This window comes from Danio rerio, chromosome 6, assembly GCF_052040795.2.
Source record: "Danio rerio strain M-AB ecotype USA chromosome 6, GRCz13ab, whole genome shotgun sequence".
Lineage (NCBI taxonomy): Eukaryota > Metazoa > Chordata > Actinopteri > Cypriniformes > Danionidae > Danio > Danio rerio.
The window spans coordinates 48,115,591-48,135,112 of NC_141026.1; the positions used below are offsets into that span (position 1 = coordinate 48,115,591).

Here is a 19,522-nt window from a genome sequence, read left to right on the forward strand (position 1 = left end):
GAGCTATGGATATCCCAAAAACAACCAGCTTTGCACTTTATGCATGAGACGAATGAGAAGAAATCCAAACAAGAGATCTGTGAAGGAGAAAAACTGAACTATTGTTTTTGGATAAGAGAAATAACCGCAAATGTTAGATCCATAAAGATTTTTAAGGAAAGAAAACCATTTCATTTGGTTTCTTAAAGAGATAGTTCATCTAAAAAAAATAATTCTGTCATCCTTTACTCATCCAAACTATTTTTTCCCCAAATCTCAAGTTACTTCCTTCTGTTGAACACACAATACATTATTCTGAAGAACGTTGGAAAGAAGCAGCTATTGACTTCCATAGTTTTTTTTTATTCTACTATGGATGTCAATGGCTGCTTTTTCCCAACATTCTTCAGAATATCTTGTTTTGTATTCAACAGAAGAAAGAATTGCAGAATTTTTAAAGTTTATTTAGAAACCCTTGTTTGAGTAAATGATGAAGAAATGTTCATTTTCGTGTGAACTATCAATTTAAATGATTATTGGCGATTTTAAAAATTACCTTTAGGAGGAAGGTTTACCCAAACCTTCCAAGATGTATAAGTAACTTTTTTCATCAGTAGAACATTAAGGAATATGTTAAATCAGTAGTTACCACACACTGAGAGTCAAAAAACATAAACCGGCAAAACCAATTGATAGATCAGGCGGGAAATTATTTACAGTACATTAACTGGAGCGTCATTAATATTCATAACCCTTCCGAATAAGGTCAAAACCCATCATATCATACAGTATTTGGGCCAATTCCTCAGGTTGCAATCAAACATGTACATTTACACATACCTAGGGCCAGACAGAATCTGCAGACATTTTTTTTATTTTTGTAAAAAATCTACGAATTTACACAGAATGATTTTGGGAGTATCGTAACTAAAAGTAAGTGAGGTTGAATTATTCAGAGAGAGTAAAGTCATTTGTGAATATAAAAATGTACACATTTTTGTGCAACAATTTTACAGTTAATATTTTTGTGCTTAGGTTAGGGGGCGCTAGAAAATAACATTGATATCGGTACTGAAAGTACAGAACCCCCCCCCCCCCCCCCCCCCCCAAAACAAACAACACCAATAATAATATAGTCAGCAAAATAACAAATTTGATGTTATTATTATTTGTATTATTATTATTGTTATTATTACTACTATTATTATTATTATTTTTTATTTATTATTATTATTTTTATTACTATGTAAATAGATACTAATTTTATTGTGATATCAGTAGAATATTACAGGAGATTTTTAGTTAGTGGTTACTACACAATGAGAGTCAAAAAACAAGACAAAAACAAATCAATAGATTTGGCTGGATATTATTTACAGTACATTAACTGGAGCATCATTAATATTCAAACCCTTCCAAATATGGTCAAAACCAACCATATCAAATTTGGGCCAATTCCTAAGGTTACAAAAAAACATGTAGAGTCATTTTCTGATGAATTTTTGAACTTACTTAAGCCACATGCATAGGGCGAGACAGAATCTGCAGACATTTTTTACTATTTCTACACAGAATTTTGTAAAAAATAAAAATAAAAAAAATAAAAAATAAAAAGATTTTGGGAGTAACTAAAAACTTAATATTTAAAATAAAAAATAATACTATTTTAAAGGCCCAGTGAAGGACTGCCAAGGAATGGATCTACAACACGTTTGAAGAAGATTAACTGCTGGAGATCACAAATGAAGATGGCCTTTTAGGGTTCGTTCACATATTGGGTCTTTGACGGTTGATGGTCACCTAGCAATCTATGTACACTCACTAAATTAGTCAAGCTTTGATAAAAAGATTGGGGACAAAAGAAAAAAGTCGCCTACATGGATGGTCTAAAGGGTGAGCAAATCAACAGCATTTCTTTTTTGCATTTTGGGGCAACCTCTCTATTTAATCATGCATCACTTTTGTATTGGTATAATTATCATATGAATAGAAATCAAATCTGCCTTTCTCCTCAATCAGTCAGACTCATACCTCGAGATGTTTCTGTGTCTGCGGCGCTGGCCATGGTCTCAGGCATCCAGGCATCCATTAGAGCCGATTTGAAGATTCGCCGGCTGTCGAGATCTTGAATGGGCCGATGGTTATTCCTCAGGTAATCCACAGACTTCACATGATCCTGCTGCTCTGTGGTGAAGATGGAGTAAAACGCCTCGAGCTAGAGAGACAGAGAGAGAGTCATGTTATTATCCACTGGTTTGATCATGATTTTCCATTTCGTTTCATTATTTCATGCAGAAGAAACACGCGTATGATGCCACGTTACTTTTGGAAAGGAGGTGAAAAAAAAGGGTGATAGAGACGTGCATGATGGGAATTAATGGCTTTATTTTGTGTGACGATGAATAAAGCAGGCGGTAAAAACTGAAAGATTGAAAAGGATTAGTTAATCCGTGCTAGCTGTGTACACATCCAGAGTAAGATTTAGGAGTGAGGTTGATTTATTCAGAGAGAGTAAAGTCATTCCTGGATATAAAAATGTACAATTATTTGTGCTTCAATTTTACAGTTAATTTTTAGTGCTTCGGTTAGGGGTCACTAGAGGGTCACTAGGCCCAAAATAAATAATAATAATAATAAAAAATAATAATAAATAAATCATATAAAAGAAAATTAAATAAAATAAAACTAAATTAACTATTCTAATAAGAAAGTGTACAAATAATGAAAATAATATTGATTGAAAAAACAAAACAACAATAATAATATAGTCAACAAAGCTACAAAGTTGATGTTGTTATTATTATTATTATATTTAATATTGTTATGAAAATAGGTACAAATTTGATTGTGATAAGAAAAAATCTTATAAATTAATAAATGAATAATATTGGTAGGTAACACTTTGAAATAATGGTCCATTACTTAATGTTTGTTAATGTAATTACTAACATGAACAAACTATTAATACTACATTTATTACAGTAATTATTCATCTTTGTTAACATTAGTTAATGTTATACAAGTTAAACAATATTAATTAATGTTAGCTCATGTTAACTCAACATAAATTAACTAACGTAAACAAGCTTAACTTTGGAATTCAATAATTGCATTAGTTAATGTCGAACCATGCTTAATTAATGGTTTACAAGATTATTCATACTTTGGTAATGTTAGTAAATACATTCCTGAACATTAAGCAATGGACCATATTTTAAAGTGTTATCTATTGGTATTGTTATCACCTTTAACAGCGTCAACAACAACAACAATGAAAATAAAATAACAATATTGATATTGGTATTGAGATTATGCCATAAACAACACCAATAATAATAATATAGACAACAGAATTAAAAAATCTATATTATTATTATTATTATTATTATTATTATTATTATTATTATTATTATTATTATTATCATCATAATCATCGTCATCATGGATATAGGAACAAATTTGATTGTGAATTTCTGTAAATTAAAAATAAATAAATAAATAAATAAATAATAGTATTGGCATTGTTTTTATCACTAGCAACAACAACAATAGCAATACTACTACTACTGTACTACTAATATTAGTAATAATAATAACAATAATATTGATATTGGTACCGACAGTATGCCAAAAAAATCCAATAATAATAAAGTCAACAAAATTACAAAATTGATGTTGTTGTTGTTATTATTATCATCATTATTATTATGTAAATAGGTACAAAATTTTATTAAGAATATTAAATAAATAAATTAATAAATATATAAATAACAAGAATTAATATTGGTATTGTTAATATCACCTTTAACAGCAACATCACTAACAACAACAACAAACACACCAATAATAACATTCAATCAGTATGAATATGGAAATAGATACAAATTTGATTGTGAATTTTGGTAAGAATATCAGATAAATAATTAATAAATAATATAAATAATTATAAATAATATTGGTATTGTTATTATCACCTTTAACAGCAATAATAATAATAATAATACTAATAATAATAATATAGTCAACAATTATACAAAATTACTGAATTAATTTTTTATTATTATATAAACAAGTACAAATTGAATTGTTAATCAAATCATTTTGTAAGGATTTTAATTAAATAATATATAATATAAATAACTATAAAAAATATTGGTATTGTCATTTATTACCTTTAACAACAACAATTGAAATAATAATAGTGATATTAGTACTGATAGTATGCCAAAAACACTAATAATTATATATTCAACAAAAATACAAAATTGATGTTATTATTATTATTATTATTACTATTATTATTATTATTATTATGTTAATAGGTACAAATGTGATTGTGATTTTTTGTAAGAATATTAAATAAATAAATAAATAAATAATAACTAGATATAATATTGGTATTGTTATTATCCCCTTTAACAACAACAGCAATAATAATAATAATAATAATAATAATATTAATACTAATAATAATAATAATAATATAGTGACAATAATAATATATTCCTATTATGGTAGTTCTACTATTAATAGTAGTATGTTATGTGCATTCATGAAAACAACAAACCAATAAATAAATGCACACTAACACACAGACCAGCTCCGTCTGACTTGGTAAGACATTTTGTACCCTCCTAGAATAAATCCATTTCAGAAGAAGCACTATTACAGTCATTTTATATCCACAACACATACGTCCAAAATAAATGACTGCATAAATTTCTTTAGTAAATCTTTCCGCACTGTTACATTCCCAGACATATTTGAGCACACAGCAGATGAGTCACATTTCCAGCGTAATACTGTGTTTGCAGATGCTACGAATATGATACAAGGGAATGAACACGTGCCCAATTTCAAGCACACTGCGCACAGCTGGGATTGAAACATGATCATATGAATATGATGCGTGTGCATGTTTGCATGATTTGATGTGTTTTGCAAACCTGGTGGTAGGACAGGTAAACAGGTCGACTGAAGATGATCCACTCCACCACTTTACTGCACGGAGGTGTTGTGAGCGAGCCAGTATAGCGGTAATAACTGCCCAAAGATAATGGCAAGAGATCCCTCAGTATGAATGAACCCAGGTTTGTTTCCTTTTCTGTTAAAAGAAAGACAGAAGAAACCTTCAAATAGTGGAAGAGATCGCATTAAGTATAACACACACACATAAGAGAAAAAAAATCATCAACAAATATGCAGTTGAAGTCAAAATTAATAATATCAAATTATTAGCCCTCCAGTGATTTTTTTCCCCAAATATTTCCCAAATCATGTTAAACAGAACATTTCTGACAATATTTCCTATAATATTTTTTCTTCTGGAGAAAGTTTTATTTCTTTCATTTCAGCTAGAATAAAAACAGTTTTTATTTGTTTTAATCATTTTAAGGTTGATTCATTATCTGTGATTCTTTAGCACAAACTAGAACCAGATTCACAGGTGGCACTGTTTGGGGTTCCCTCAGAGGAAATACAGTTGCCTTCATCAAAATGTAAAATCATTGCTTTTCGACTTTATTGGTAAATTTTGCCAAAATAGAAAGGATTCTAAAAAAACTTGTCTCATATATTACATATGGTATATATATATATATATATGTTTTGTTATTTTTTTGGACCTACATGTACAGTTGTATATTTGTTAACTTTCTTTTAATGTAAGCACTATCTCGCTGTTGGATTGATATGGGCCATGGGTTGGCCCACACGAAATCTGCACGCGCAGAATTCCGCAGATTTTCCGCAGAATTCCGCAGATTTCTGCAGTTTTTTAGCCCATTATAAATTCTGTTTATTTACTTGAGTAAATGTGTAAATCGGAATTTATTCAGTTTTTATTCAGTAATTTATTACTTTTTATTTAATATATTAAAGTGTAAGTTATGATACTCCGCTGGATACTCCCAAAATAATTCAGCAGAAATCCGCAGATTTTTACTAAAATTCTCCGCAGAAATAGCAAAAAACGTCCGCAGATTCTGTCTGGCCCTAGTCATGGGTTGGTATTGTTGTTTTTGCAAGCCTACAAAAACTGATAAAGGCTTTTCATATGTGCTGTAAAAAATATCTGTAAATTATCAGTTTTCCGTATTTTAGGATTGATGTTTTTATTTTTTTCCTACTTATTTATACTTTGAAACTGCATTTTGGGTACTTGATCTTGAACTTAATCTTTCTTCCAACAACTTTAATCTTGATACATGTATTATTAACATTTTTAATAGTTTAAAGAGATTTATTGTCTGAGTTTGTGATGTATATTATGCTAAAAAAACTTTGTAAGAAACTGTCAGTACATTTACATTCTTATTTCTCTCTATATTTTTTCTTAAACGTTATATTAATTAAAACTACTAAAATGACAGTAAAAATCCCTTCGTTAATCTGTAGAGTTGAATTATTAACATCAAAAGTCAACAGAGCAGAGATCAATCTCCTATAATGCAATTCACAACCGTAAATAAACAGAAAACACTTGTGAATCACAAAATACAGAAACTGTTATCTCTAATTAACAGGTATTTTTTACAGTGTGGTTATTTTTACCGTGATGGACAACCCGTTTGAGACCAGCGATGATTGGCTCAGCTGCGATATTGTCTTTCGTCGCCACCTAGAAAAAAACCCAAACAAACACAACAGAAAACAGTTATTCTCTTTCCCCATCTATAAAACACAAAGCGCATTTAAATCCAACCATTATCGAACACAGGTTCCCCATGTTCTCCGCTTATGCAACATTAAAAACTGGAGCACGCTGACATAAGCACCTTTTATTCAGGCTGATGGAGAAGCTCATTCAGGTCGGAGATGAAATATACTCACATGTGCTCTCTGAGGATTCATTTGCTTGAACTAGGTGGCAATAAAAGAGCCCAAGGGAGCCACCAATACAGCAGATCCACATCGATTAACTATATAAAACCCCCAGGAATGGACACGTCGCCGTCCGCATGACACCATTCGTCTCAGCACTAATAGCAGTAAGCCATAACGCTGTCACATGCGGGCGGAAGAGTTTAAGTCTACCGACGTGGGTTATTCTTTCAGCGCTTGACAATGGATAAACATAGGACACACCTGCGCTCCAGTTTCCGGCGTGAAGAATAGGCCTGTCGCATTAGTTAAGTGTGCGAAAACGTGCTGTGTGTGAGTGTGCGAAGCATGTTGTGAATGAATGCGGCTAAAAAAGCTTATGTTATTTTCACGGATCATCAGGCTGACCTGTTAAGCCTGTTTTTCCTCCATATATTCATGTGGCATCCTTGAATGCTAAGGCTGTGAACCACAAATCTTCCTTTTCGGCTCGACTCATTAAGAAAAGCATGGAAATCGTGGCATTTTCAGCCTTGAAAAGAGCATTGGTCACAGATGAGAATGAAGGGGAAAGTAAAAATAAACAAATGTAGGAGACTAACAGAGGAACAATTGAGGATGTGCATGGTGTGATCTTAAGAACTTGTTTTAAAACTTGCAGTGAAACTTACAGATTGGCAAAATAAAGAATGCAGTTGCAATTGTGGACTGTGGAACAAAGGTGTTTGAATGTACTGCAAAAGCATAGATATTAAGTAAGTATGTTTGTTAAAACACATACCGGCCACTTTATTGTTAACGCAAATTTCTAATCTATGGAAGTTTTTTCCTAACAAAATTCAAATGAAAATTCAAATGCTTAAAAGATCAAATAATAAATCAAATGCTCAAACTATAAATCAAATGCTCAAACCGACATTGCAAATGATAAATCAAATCCTCGAACCGACTCTGCAAATGGTGAATCAAATCCTCAAACCGACTCCTCAAATGATAAATCAAATCCTCAAACTGACATCGCAAATGGTGAATCAAATGCTCAAACTGTAAATCAAATCCTTAAACCGACATCGCAAATGTTGAATCAAATGCTCAAACAACTCTGCAAATGGTGAATCAAATCCTTAAACGACTCCTCAAATGATAAATCAAATCCTCAAACTGACATCGCAAATGATAAATCAAATGCAAATGAGGTGTCAATCAACCAGCATAGGCGGAGCTTTAAGACGGAAGAGTTTGTTGTTGACAACTCCCGGTAGTGCTACGACTTTTTCAAGGCGTTCAGATTTGCGTGCACTATTCCACGTCGTATCCTAATCTGCCAATCACATGGCAGCAACTCAATGCATTTAGGCATGTAGACATGGTCAAGACGATCTGCTGCAGTTCAAACCGAGCATCAGAATGGGGAAGAAAGATGATTTAAGTGACTCCGAATGTGGCATGGTTGTTGTTGCTGGTCTGAGTATTTCAGAAACTGCTGATATATTGGGATTTTCATGCACAACCATATCTAGGGTTTACAGAGAATGGTCTGAAATGGTTTGCTCCGCTTTACCCCACAGTCCAAAGACAAGCAGTATAGGTGAATTGAATAAACTAAATTTTCCGTAGTGTATGTGTGTGTGTAAATGAGTGTGTATGGATGTTTCCAAGTACTGGGTTGCAGCTGGAAGGGCATCCACTGTGTGAAACATTTGCTGGATAAGTTGGCAGTTCATTCCGCTGTGGCAACCCCTGATAAATAAAGGGACCAAGCTGAAGGAAAATGAAATTAAATTTTATAATAATATAATATATTGATTATTAACAAAATAGCTAATATCCTTAAATATATCCACTGACTTTCTATAGGCTTATTTATTTTTATTAGGGGTTGTCACATTGGTATAAACCAGGGGTTCCCAAACTTTTTAGCCCGCGACCCCCAAAATGACAATGCCAGTGACTCGTGACCCCCAATATTCTCTGAGGTGGTGGTTATAAATACAGAAACCTTGTATGCAATGACGCGCACACACACCAATAAACCCAAGTCTATTCTTTGTTTTTTTATGTATGTCAGTGCTGTAAATGGGCTAGTTTAACCTGGTGTTATAAAATCAATCTGCTGCATCTGACAGTATTGCTGTGTCTTTAGTATAATGTAATTACCCAAGAAGTCGCAATCCAATAGAACTATTAACTATAAGCTACTATAGTAACCAAATAGTTTATAGTAACTATAAACAACTATTTTTTCTCTTCAGTAGGTTATTGATAAAATACAGTAAGTCTTAAGGTTTAATAAAAATTTATTGATTTTTGAAAATCACCCGGCAACCCCCCTTCATTGTCCCGCGACCCCTCGGGGGGTCCCGACCCCCACTTTGAGAACCTCTGGTATAAACCACCAGTTACCCTGGCATATGTTTACAGGCGGACGCCATTCCTATCACTGTGCCATCCCTACTTAAATACAAGCTATAAAAATTCAATAAAACCCTAAACGTGACTCATTTAGGAAAACAAAAATGATAACTACAGACGGCATGCTAACCAGCCAAATCTTGCCCTCATGGTTACTTGATTTGATGGTGTAAACGGTAATGAATTAACATATAAAAGTCACTCCAGCTACAGTTCTGAAGCAGCTTGGGTCTTCACGTTTATATCTCCATTCCCCATAGGCTTTCATTATTCTCTTTGAAACTGAGTTTATTCTATTATGAAGCCAGACTGTTCTTGAGAGGAAGAGAGATGGCTAGAGGGCAGCAGAAGATGTCGGCGCTTTCCTCTACCTGTTGCGAATGGTGAAAATAGGCCCTGAGGCTAAACAGACCCAAACCACATATATCTGATGTTTCCTAGTCTCTTCCTCTGTTTCTTTAAGAAGGAAGCATGAGCTCTAAAGCCCAATTTCACAGGCTAGCAAACAAAAAAAAAATAAAAAAATCAAAGAAGATCTTTACCTGAAAGAAGACAGCCATGGCAGCGATGATTCGTCTCTCCTTTATGGCGGTGCTCAGACTGTCAAAGTCATCTGAATTGTAGAAATAAATCTGCATCTATGGGGGCAAAGAGATGGAAACAGGGTTTTTTTTACTCTCACGAAACGGCTCATGCTAATGTTCTGCTTTTTGACTCTCCTGTTTGGTAAACACGAGTGTATTGTGGTACAGTACTCTGTCAAAAATCCTCACCAATTGATATTCCTCTCATCATCTTGGCGTGCGCACAATAACGGCATATCTGTCATATTCTACTTCTCTCATCACTCCACATTTTGACATGCGAGACAACTAAGGATTATACGCTTTCTCTCTGAGGACGGATTTGGGAAGAAAGCGAACCTCAGAAGCAAATCCCCTCGGCGCGCCGCAATAAACAACATGTCTTTGTTGCCTTAAACATTGTCTCGGAACAAACGCACAAAGTGCCATGTGTCAAATAAATGCTAAATCTACTATTACAGAAAAACAGGGACGATCGCGGAGAGAGAGAGAGAGAGAGAGAGAGAGAGAGAGAGAGAGAGAGAGAGGAAAGCGGGATGAATGGCATGTCAAAGCTCGCGGCAGCTGAGCAATCGTGAAAGAGATCGTTGAAATGCAGGGAATAAGATTAAGCCTCTCTATGACAATCACGTTCCAATTGAGCTTATTCTCTGGCAGGCTCTCACGCGCCGACATTATTTGCTGGCCGATGTTGTTCTCTCTGCATTTCCTACTGTAGACTTTCGCACATTTCCCTGGTCATTTAATGGTGGATCTGAGAGAAACAGAACGCTCTCGTTTTGCTGGATCAGTCATCTCTAATGAGGAAGCAGCAGTCCATTTTGATAAAGGTTGTGGAAGAGAGAGAGGAATTGCTGAATGCAAAAAAATGACTAAATAAATATCAAACTAGGCATATAACTGTATATTAAGGATTGGAAAATGCATTTTTAAAAGAGATAGAAAAGCTCAAGCTTGGTGTCCCATCAAACTTCAAATCTGCACTCACAAAATGTGTCCCAAACAACTGTAAAAATGAGGATTCAGTTGTATTATTCATTTAAAAGGTATTATTATGTTGTTATGTAATAACAAGGGCCAGGCAGATTTTTTTTTTTTTTTTTTTTTTTGCAATTTCTGTGCAAGACTTCGTTCAAGAAATGTAAAATTAAACAAAATTAACAATTATATTAGGGTTGCACGATATCGAAAAAAAAACATTGCGATATATATTTCAATATAATTTCGCCAGTTGACTAAAATAGCTCTATTTGCAATAGAGGAGTGAAATGTACATATATTTTTCTGTAATTTATTATAAACATACACTACAGTCATAAATAAACACAATTGAGCAAATAATAAACCGTGCATTGTGGTTTTCTGGAGAGAGCAGCATTATTCAGGTACAGAAATTGAATGATTAAATGTAAAATAGCATTGTATAGGCTTCACCATATAAATCATTTAATAAAACTAATCTTTATGAAACTTCTTTGTGAGCTACTAAAATGCTTTAAACTCTCTTTAAATGCTCACACAGCCACACGCTCTCAAAACACATGCATATGATAGAATTTCACTCTATTATGGTTTAATTCAGCAGTGTCTTCACAAATCTCCTGTGTTTTGACCTGTTGTTTCTGATTATCTATAATCCTAAGTAACTAGAAAAGTTTGCTTTAAAACATATTAATGATGCAGCATCATTTTTAACGTTTTATGATTAACTTATTAAAGTAAATAAAAAAATAAACAATCCTATTTATAACACAATGGAGATCAATGCTGAATACACTAGTCGAGCTGTCTTTACCTTGATTTGCTTAGTGATGCCTTGTGCATTGTCCTCCATCTGTCAAGTGGCAGTATTTACATTTTAACAGCCGGATTTATTTACAACATTTAATTTTAGTTGGCTTTTTTGTAGCTCCTCAATCAAACAAAGAGTAAAAAAAGGTTACATTAAATTGGAAATGACGATCTCTTTATCTGCTTCAACCAACTCCTTATCATTCTCCCTCTATTTTCCAAGGGGCCAAACCATACAGTAGGTTACCATGGGCAAACTTTGGCCCAAGGGCCCTACTTTGGGCACCTCTGCTTTGGAATAAAAAATAAAAAAAAAACACATTTCAAGTTATATTTTTACTTTACTTTCCAATATTTACTGATCTAAGGATGCTTCATTATAAGTACATAGTTTTTATTATGATTTTTCTAAAAAAAAAAAAAAGGCACAATACATCAAGCTTTTGAGGAACAGCAAATATCAATATATTTTGTGTATAAGATCCATATTAATAGATAAGTATTTTAATACTATACATGTTGCAAATATAAAATAAATACACCTTTTATTTCATTTATCAAGCTACACATTGTTAAAGGGACAGAAGAAGTGTATACCAAAGTTTAATACTTAGAGGTCAAGAGTTCATTTCAATACCAACGCTGATGCTTGCTTTGGCAAGCCACACTAATAAAAGTGTCAAAAAGGGCACAAAAATAAATAAAATTAACATGATTGCTGTGGTGGTTTAATTCACTGCGCTAGATTTGAGCCAGAGGTCAACAGAAGTCGCGCAGAGATAATTGGATGCATCTCTTGCAGTGTCTGGCTTCAGTGTGTTTGGGTTTTAAATCGCTGGATAATGCTGAGCAGCTCTCCAGCGGCGTACGGATACACATCAATTGTATTCCTGTGTAAAATGGGATTTATGGAGCGCAGTCGATTGGCCTAATGAGAAAGTGCTGCCAGAGAGGTGGAGTCGGCCCGGGTCACCTGACCTCTGTGCCAGCTAATTTCCAACAAACTTAGACTGATGAATATAAATGCCTTCGCTTTTCCATCCTCTAAACTGTTGTTGTGTAGACACTGTATTGACAGAAAAAGAAATACTGCTAGATTATGGAGAAGCGCCAGAAGAGCTTTGGCCCAAAACGCTGTATTTGTTTCTACTCTGACCTTCCAACACTGAAATGGAATAAAATAAAGGGGCTATTTCTGTAACAGCTAACGGTACGTCCTTGGGAAGGCAAAAGACATCCAGAGAGAACCCAAAAACTAACCCCTAAACAAAGTAATTAAGAGCAGACAATGTCGGAAGGGGTGAACAATGAATTAATCCACTAATAAAGAGAAGAAAGTTAAAGTCTTTAATGAAAACCAATCAGTCTCCTTCAGGCCTGTAGTCTTTAATGGCGTCCATTTATTGTGTCTTCACAGGGGGAAATATATTCCTCATTTATCACGAAACCTCATTAGCCAATTAGCTTCTTCCAAGAGTTTATGGTGACCGAAGCTAATGGACAGCACAAACACGTTTAGTTAATGAATCAGAATCAGACATAAACAAAGTGGCAGAGCAAACAGAATGCACTGGACTTGTTCATGTTTGTATAAGTGCTTGTGTAACGATGGTGAAGTTGGATGCAGTAGTGCATCCAGGGTGAGTTCTCCGGCCATGCACCTTTGTCTCGGAAATTAGAAATAAATGCAGCGTATACAGTGTTTCTTTTCTTGCAGGTAACTTGGTCTGGTGTAGCTCTTGTTCTTGAATGTGCATGCAGGGCTTTTCAAGGGTGTTGAACAATCAAGAGCTAAATAATATCTGCAAAAAAAGAGCTGCTTTTTTAGCATCGGAAGCTTGTTGAAAACAAGTAAGGCTGGCAAATTGAAGTAACTTTATTAAAAAAGTAGAGCTTTTCACCACCTTTAACTGAGACTTGCCATGGAGCTTAACAATTTTTTTCTCACATTTAATTAAATTATTATAATTAAAGATTAATTTAATTGAATTGAATTTTATAGCTGCCAACACTACCATTTTTCCCGGGAGTCTCCCGTATTTCAGACTAATCTCCCACCACCCTCCCGTTTAGTTTTTTCTCCAAAAAACCCTGCAATTTCACCCCGCCCCTGGTCCTTAGCTTTTTGGTACATTTTGTAACTCCCCTGGGTCACCAACTTAGGTACAGCATCCGATCGCAATGGCAGCCCCAAACCCGGTCCATTGTACAGTTTTTAACACCACAGTACAGTTACTAACCCGGTTCTCAGCTGTGATATTCAGACTAACACACATTGTCCCCTTCTCTTCCCCTCGGGGCCCCCCGAATTTTGGAGACTAATTTTGACAGATAATTTTTATGTATTTATTTGTTTGTTTATTTGTTTATTTAAAAAAAAAAAAAAACGGCAAGGCAAGCTTATTGAAAAAGCACATTTCATAAATGCTTTATATACAAAAGGGTTAACATTATCAAAAAATAATCACCTAATGTGGACAAGAAATAAAATCAACAAAAAATAAAAATAATTTAAATATAATTAAAAGATTATTTAAAAGAGTTTGAGTTAAAAAAATTTAAAAGAAAAAAATTCAAAAATGGCAATGGGAAGTCTACTTTAAGCTTGATACTATGTACACTGGAGGACAGCAAATCAAAATAAAATAAAATAAAATAAAATAAAATAAAATAAAATAAAATAAAATAAAATAAAATAAAATAAAATCATTAAAATAAAGTAAATACAACAAATATTTTATTTACTTTTAATTAACTTTAAAAAAAATTGTTGAACTAACTATAGAACATTTAGGAATCAATACTGGCATTACTTTATATACTTCAAGATCAAATAGTTAAAATCAAAATTATTAGCCCTCCTTGGAATTTTTTTTCTTTTTTAAATATTTCCCAAATGATGTTTAGCAGAGCAGGGACATGTTCACGTATTTCCCTATAACATTTTTTATTCTGGAGAAAGTCTTATTTGCTTTATTTTGGCTAGAATAAAAACAGTTTTTAATGTTTTAAAACCATTTTAAGGTCAATATTATTAGCCCCTTTTATTAGCTATATATTTTTCGATAGTCTACAGAACAAACCATCGTTATACAATAATTACCCTAACCTGCCTAGTTAACCTAATTAACCTAGTTAAGCCTTTAAATATCACTTTAAGCTGTATAGAAGTGTCTAGGAAAATATCTAGTCAAATATTATTTACTGTCATCATGGCAAAGATAAAATAAATCAGTAATTAGAAATGAGTTATTAAAACTATTATAAATGTGTTGAAAAAAAATCTCTCTGTTTTTTGTCAGAAATTGGGGGAAAAAACTAAACAGGGGGGCTAATAATTCTGGCTTCAACTGTAAGTGTAATCTTAATCACTTATTATTGCAGGTCTACTAGTACTGGTATAATCACCACAGTAACTAAAACAATACTGCAAAAAATAGAGTATTTCAGCCAACTTTGGTAGACCAAGAGGAACTATTTTAAAAAAGTCTCAAATAGTTTTAAAAAGCTGAACATCACCCTGAGGCGAGAAGAATCCTAAATATCCTTGCTTTTCGGCGAAATGTAGCGACCGCACCACCAAGTCAATAAAACTTATCGATCCCAGTTTCATTGAGAGGTTCTTCAATTAGTGCAGATTAGTGCACCGTTTCCAACCTACTCAAGTCAAGGTGGAATCCTTGAACTTTACTGAAGAAGCTCATTTCATAATGTTATCCTCCTGGTCTCAAATCCATTTCGACTAAGATTTCTTTTTCAGAAGTGAAAGTGAGTGGTTAAGGGCCTATTCACCAGGACTGTGTGTGTGTTTTTAAAGAAACAATGGATTTCTTTAGACTTTCTGGGACTGAGCACAAACACTTTTTCTTTGTTGATGACAGATTTGAGCTTTTATTCAGGCTTCTGAGCCACACTGCTGGCACTAATGTACTCTGAAACTTGCGCAGAAGATGGAAAGTAGAAGTGAAGTCGGGTTTGGAGTGCAGTTAATACTTCTAACATTAAAAGGGGCCATAACATGGTTCTATTTTTTATTATTTCAATGCTTTTTAAGGTAAAATCCACACAAATGAATGTAAAAAAAATGTAAATAACCAAGGAAAATTGAAACTTTTTTCTAAAATGTGAAATCTGAACTTGAAGGATACCTCACCCAAAAAATAAAATTCTGCCATCTTTTACTTAACCTTTACTTGTTTCAAACATTTATTAGTTTTTCTGTAGAACTCAAAAGAAGATATTTTGAAGAAGGCTGAAAACATAAAACCCTTGACTTCCACAGTAGAAAAAAAACATATAGTGGTTTCCAGTTTTTTGAAGAAAGATAAACAATTAAAGGTTAAGAAAATGATGACAGCATTTTAATTTTAGGGTGAACTATCCATTTATCTGTCGTTCATAAACCCACTGCATTATAAGATATGTGACTTACTTCTACCGGAAACTTCTTTCCATTGATGCTGTGCTCAGAACCAGCCGAACCATTGGTGCTGCCCCAGTGAAACTCCACCTTTTCTGCCTTGAAGCGTCCGGGAAGGCCTGCCCCTCTCACAAAGTAATCATTCTTCAGAACAATAGAAACTGAAATGAAATAAAGGAAGATAAGAGGAGGGAGTTAAATACTCATAAAAATAAATAGAGCTTTTATTTTGCATGCAATGAGCCGTAGTGTGCAAAACTAAGACTGCCAAGTATATGTACAGTTGAATTAAAAATTATTAGCCCTCCAGTTATTTTTTGTTTTTGTCAAATATTGCCTAAATGATGTTTAACAGCGCAAGACATTTTTTCACAGTATTTCCTATAATATTTTTGCTTCTGGAGAAAGTCTTGTTTGTTTTATTTAGGCTAGAATAAAGGCAGTTTTAAATTTTTTAGACCAATTTAAGGTCAATTTTATTAGCCCCCTTGAGCAATATTTTTTTTGTTTGTCTACAGAACAAACCATTATTATACAATGATAAAATAAATCAGCTATTAGAGATGAATTAATACAAGTATTATGTTTAGAAATGTGTTAAACAGAAATTGGGGAATATATATAGGTGGGCTAATATCTCACCAGGGCTAATAATTCTGACTTCAACTGTATATCCTGTATATATCCGCTCTTCTTCAGACTGTAAAGTGCTCAAAGGGAATTTAGTCTTTTTTATGTTGACAAAGGACCTTTAAAACAAATAATGATGCAGAAGAAACTGAGTCTGCACTCTGTAGGCCAGAGCGAACACATCAAAATGAGCTCCATAGGCCCTCCTGGCACAGAGCGTCACATTATACTGCATTAAGAGTCGACCTCTTGACTCTCAGAAGCCTGAATTGGTAAACAAATTGAAATATCTTTCATTTCCTCTGCTGTGCGGACTCTACAGAGACTGGATAACTACTTCATATGCTTGGTTTGCAGTGGCCAATTAATGGACCTGGACAAAACCAATGATGTTTTCAAACATCCTGGAGATCTGAATCCATTTAACTGGACTAAGTGAAGATATATAAAGTCAAACACTAGCCGCCCAATGCAGTTTTGAACTCATCTGGTAATATATTAAAACATTAACTAACAGGGGGGGTAACAGTACACAGATTCAAACCAAAAATTAACTGTATGGGTCTTATAGATTTAGTAATACATTATTTATTATTTTTCAAATATTTTCCAATGTTCCCCATTAATATTTATATATTTTATATACGTCTTTATTTTGACAGATCAATATTAATACTTAAACCTCCAAAATTTAGCCTTTCAGTCTATCCGGTGTCAGTTGTATGATTGAATATCGATTGAAGTTTTGCATGAACTAACCCTCATTAAAAGGTTATTATTATAATTACAACCCAGGCTCATTCTGAAAACGTAGTCCCGTGGACATTTCTGGAGACCTCGAAATACATCCCGGGAGGTACGTATTTATGCAGTTTTTGTTTTCGCGAATCCGCGAGAGGCCACTGTGTGCGCTTTTTTGTATCTCGAACGTCTCTCGCGAGTGCCGTTCGCGCCCGCGCTGTTCTCACGTCAACCCACCAGAGGCCGCTGTCTGACTGACCGAATGATTAACTGCGCGACCGGCCAATCGCCTGACGCACCCTCCTCCTTCCCTGAACCCAACCAGTTTTACCGATTGACCCGCCCGCCCGCCCGCTCACTTCCCTAAACCCGAGCAACAATTTAGAAAAGCCGCCTAGAAAAAGAAAAGCCCTCGTCTGCTTTTTTTTTTTACCACTTTTTCGGATTTTACCACGTTCGTACCCTGTTATGAACTCGTTCTCTTTATTTTTTGGATTCTGTTTTTGTCTTACCTGATTTCTGGAACCGCTCTTCCCTGGACTCGAACCCGGACGCCTTTGTCAACTCCTCCTGTCTGCATCTGAAGTCTGCCGACACACATGATGAGCTGACCGGACAAACTGATTGCAGCGAGAAAGCCCTCCACACGGAGGTAAGCGGTCAGCCGGCAAACGCGAAAGGGAACGGCGTCACACCGCCCCGTAGTGTTCGCTTAAAAAAAATTAAATGCAGCCATACGTACCTCCTGGGATGTATTTCGCAGTCTCCAGAAACTTTCACGGGATTACGTTTTCAGAATGAGCTTGGGTTGCATAATTATTACAAACTATATTCATTCTAAAAGTTTTTACTTCAAACTACTATTATATGACTACTTTCATTGGTTTTCATGTCATGCAAATCTTAATCACATTACACCATGTCAAAAGTAATCAAAACATTCATAGCTCTGCCATAAACTTTATATAAATGCCAAGGCCAAGGCCATTTTTCCTTCCTTTGCTGGGTGTAATCAACTATAAACCACTGAAGGACAAGTCGCATCACAAAAGCTCTCGTGCGGAGTTCTCTATCTTTAATCCGTAAGTAAACTTAAGCGTTGGAGAGAGAACAAACAAACTGATTCAGGAGGATATGAGGAATATTTGTGGAGAGTCGGGATCTTTGGTGAATACACACGCATCGCTGTATGCACACACACTGGGCTAAAGACTCATGGTACTCAGGAGACGCTCGTGATGCTGGGGTTTTAAAAGGATCTAATGCGCTGCTCTGTAAACAGCAAAAAAGCGTCTATGGTAATTATGCCACAACGTGTTGATGGTCCTGGGGAGTGTTTCCAAAATCCTCCTCAGGAGTAAATATAACGCTATGGAGTGTGCCATTCTCAAAATCACTCCTAATTACAACCATCATAAAGCAACATTTGAATAGGCAGAGTGTACTGTAGTACCAGCCATCCTTTATTAGTTTCAAAAATGGTTGATTTTTATGGAAGTTTTTCCCAACAAAATTAAAAAATGAACATTCAAATGCCTGCAAAGATCAAATAATAAATCAAACTCTCAAAACAACTACACAAATGACAAACCTAATGTTTAAACTATCAAATAATAAATCAAAATGTATTCTCAAACAGGAAATTATATGTATATAGGTTTCATGATCAACTTAGCATTAACCTGTAATTATTGGGTTTGCAGTGTGCAGCAACCACTTGGACGATGCAATGGCAGCCACAGGTCAACGGCGCCAGTGCGCTCACCACACACCATTTATAGGTGGAGTGGAGAGACAGTGATAGAGCCAATTCGGTGGATGGCATGATTGGGAGGCCATGATGAATAAGAGCCAATGGGGGGGACACCGGGGTTATACCCCTGCTCTTTACGAGAAGTGCCATGGGATTTTTGATAAAGACAAAGAGTTGGGACCTCGAATTAAAGTCTCATTCAAAAGACGGCGCTTACTCACAGTATAGTGTCCCCTTCACTATACTGGGGCATTTGGACACAGATAGCAGGTTGTGCACTCCCTGTTGGCCTCCCTAACAACACTTCCAACAGCAACCTAGTTTTCCAATGTGGTCACTCATTAAATATATTCCTATCCTGCTTAGCTTCAGTGAGTAACCGGTCTTGGG

At 34.7% G+C, this 19,522-nt stretch overlaps 1 protein-coding gene across 3 annotated transcripts in view; it reads right to left on the reverse strand.

Moving 5' to 3' along the window:
• Window positions 1-19,522, reverse strand: part of ca16b (carbonic anhydrase XVI b) — a 199,639-nt gene that overhangs the window by 78,104 nt on the left and 102,013 nt on the right. For all 3 annotated transcript variants that reach the window (XR_015494059.1, XR_015494060.1, XM_087257856.1), the window contains exons 4-8: window positions 16,021-16,169; window positions 9,756-9,851; window positions 6,532-6,598; window positions 4,926-5,083; window positions 2,011-2,194 (exon numbers count right to left, since the gene is read on the reverse strand). Coding sequence is in view for 1 of the 3 variants with exons in the window: in XM_087257856.1 (XP_087113982.1) it covers window positions 2,011-2,194; window positions 4,926-5,083; window positions 6,532-6,598; window positions 9,756-9,851; window positions 16,021-16,169 (654 nt within the window). In the remaining 2 variants the exon portion in view is untranslated. The remainder of the gene's footprint in view (window positions 1-2,010; window positions 2,195-4,925; window positions 5,084-6,531; window positions 6,599-9,755; window positions 9,852-16,020; window positions 16,170-19,522) is intronic.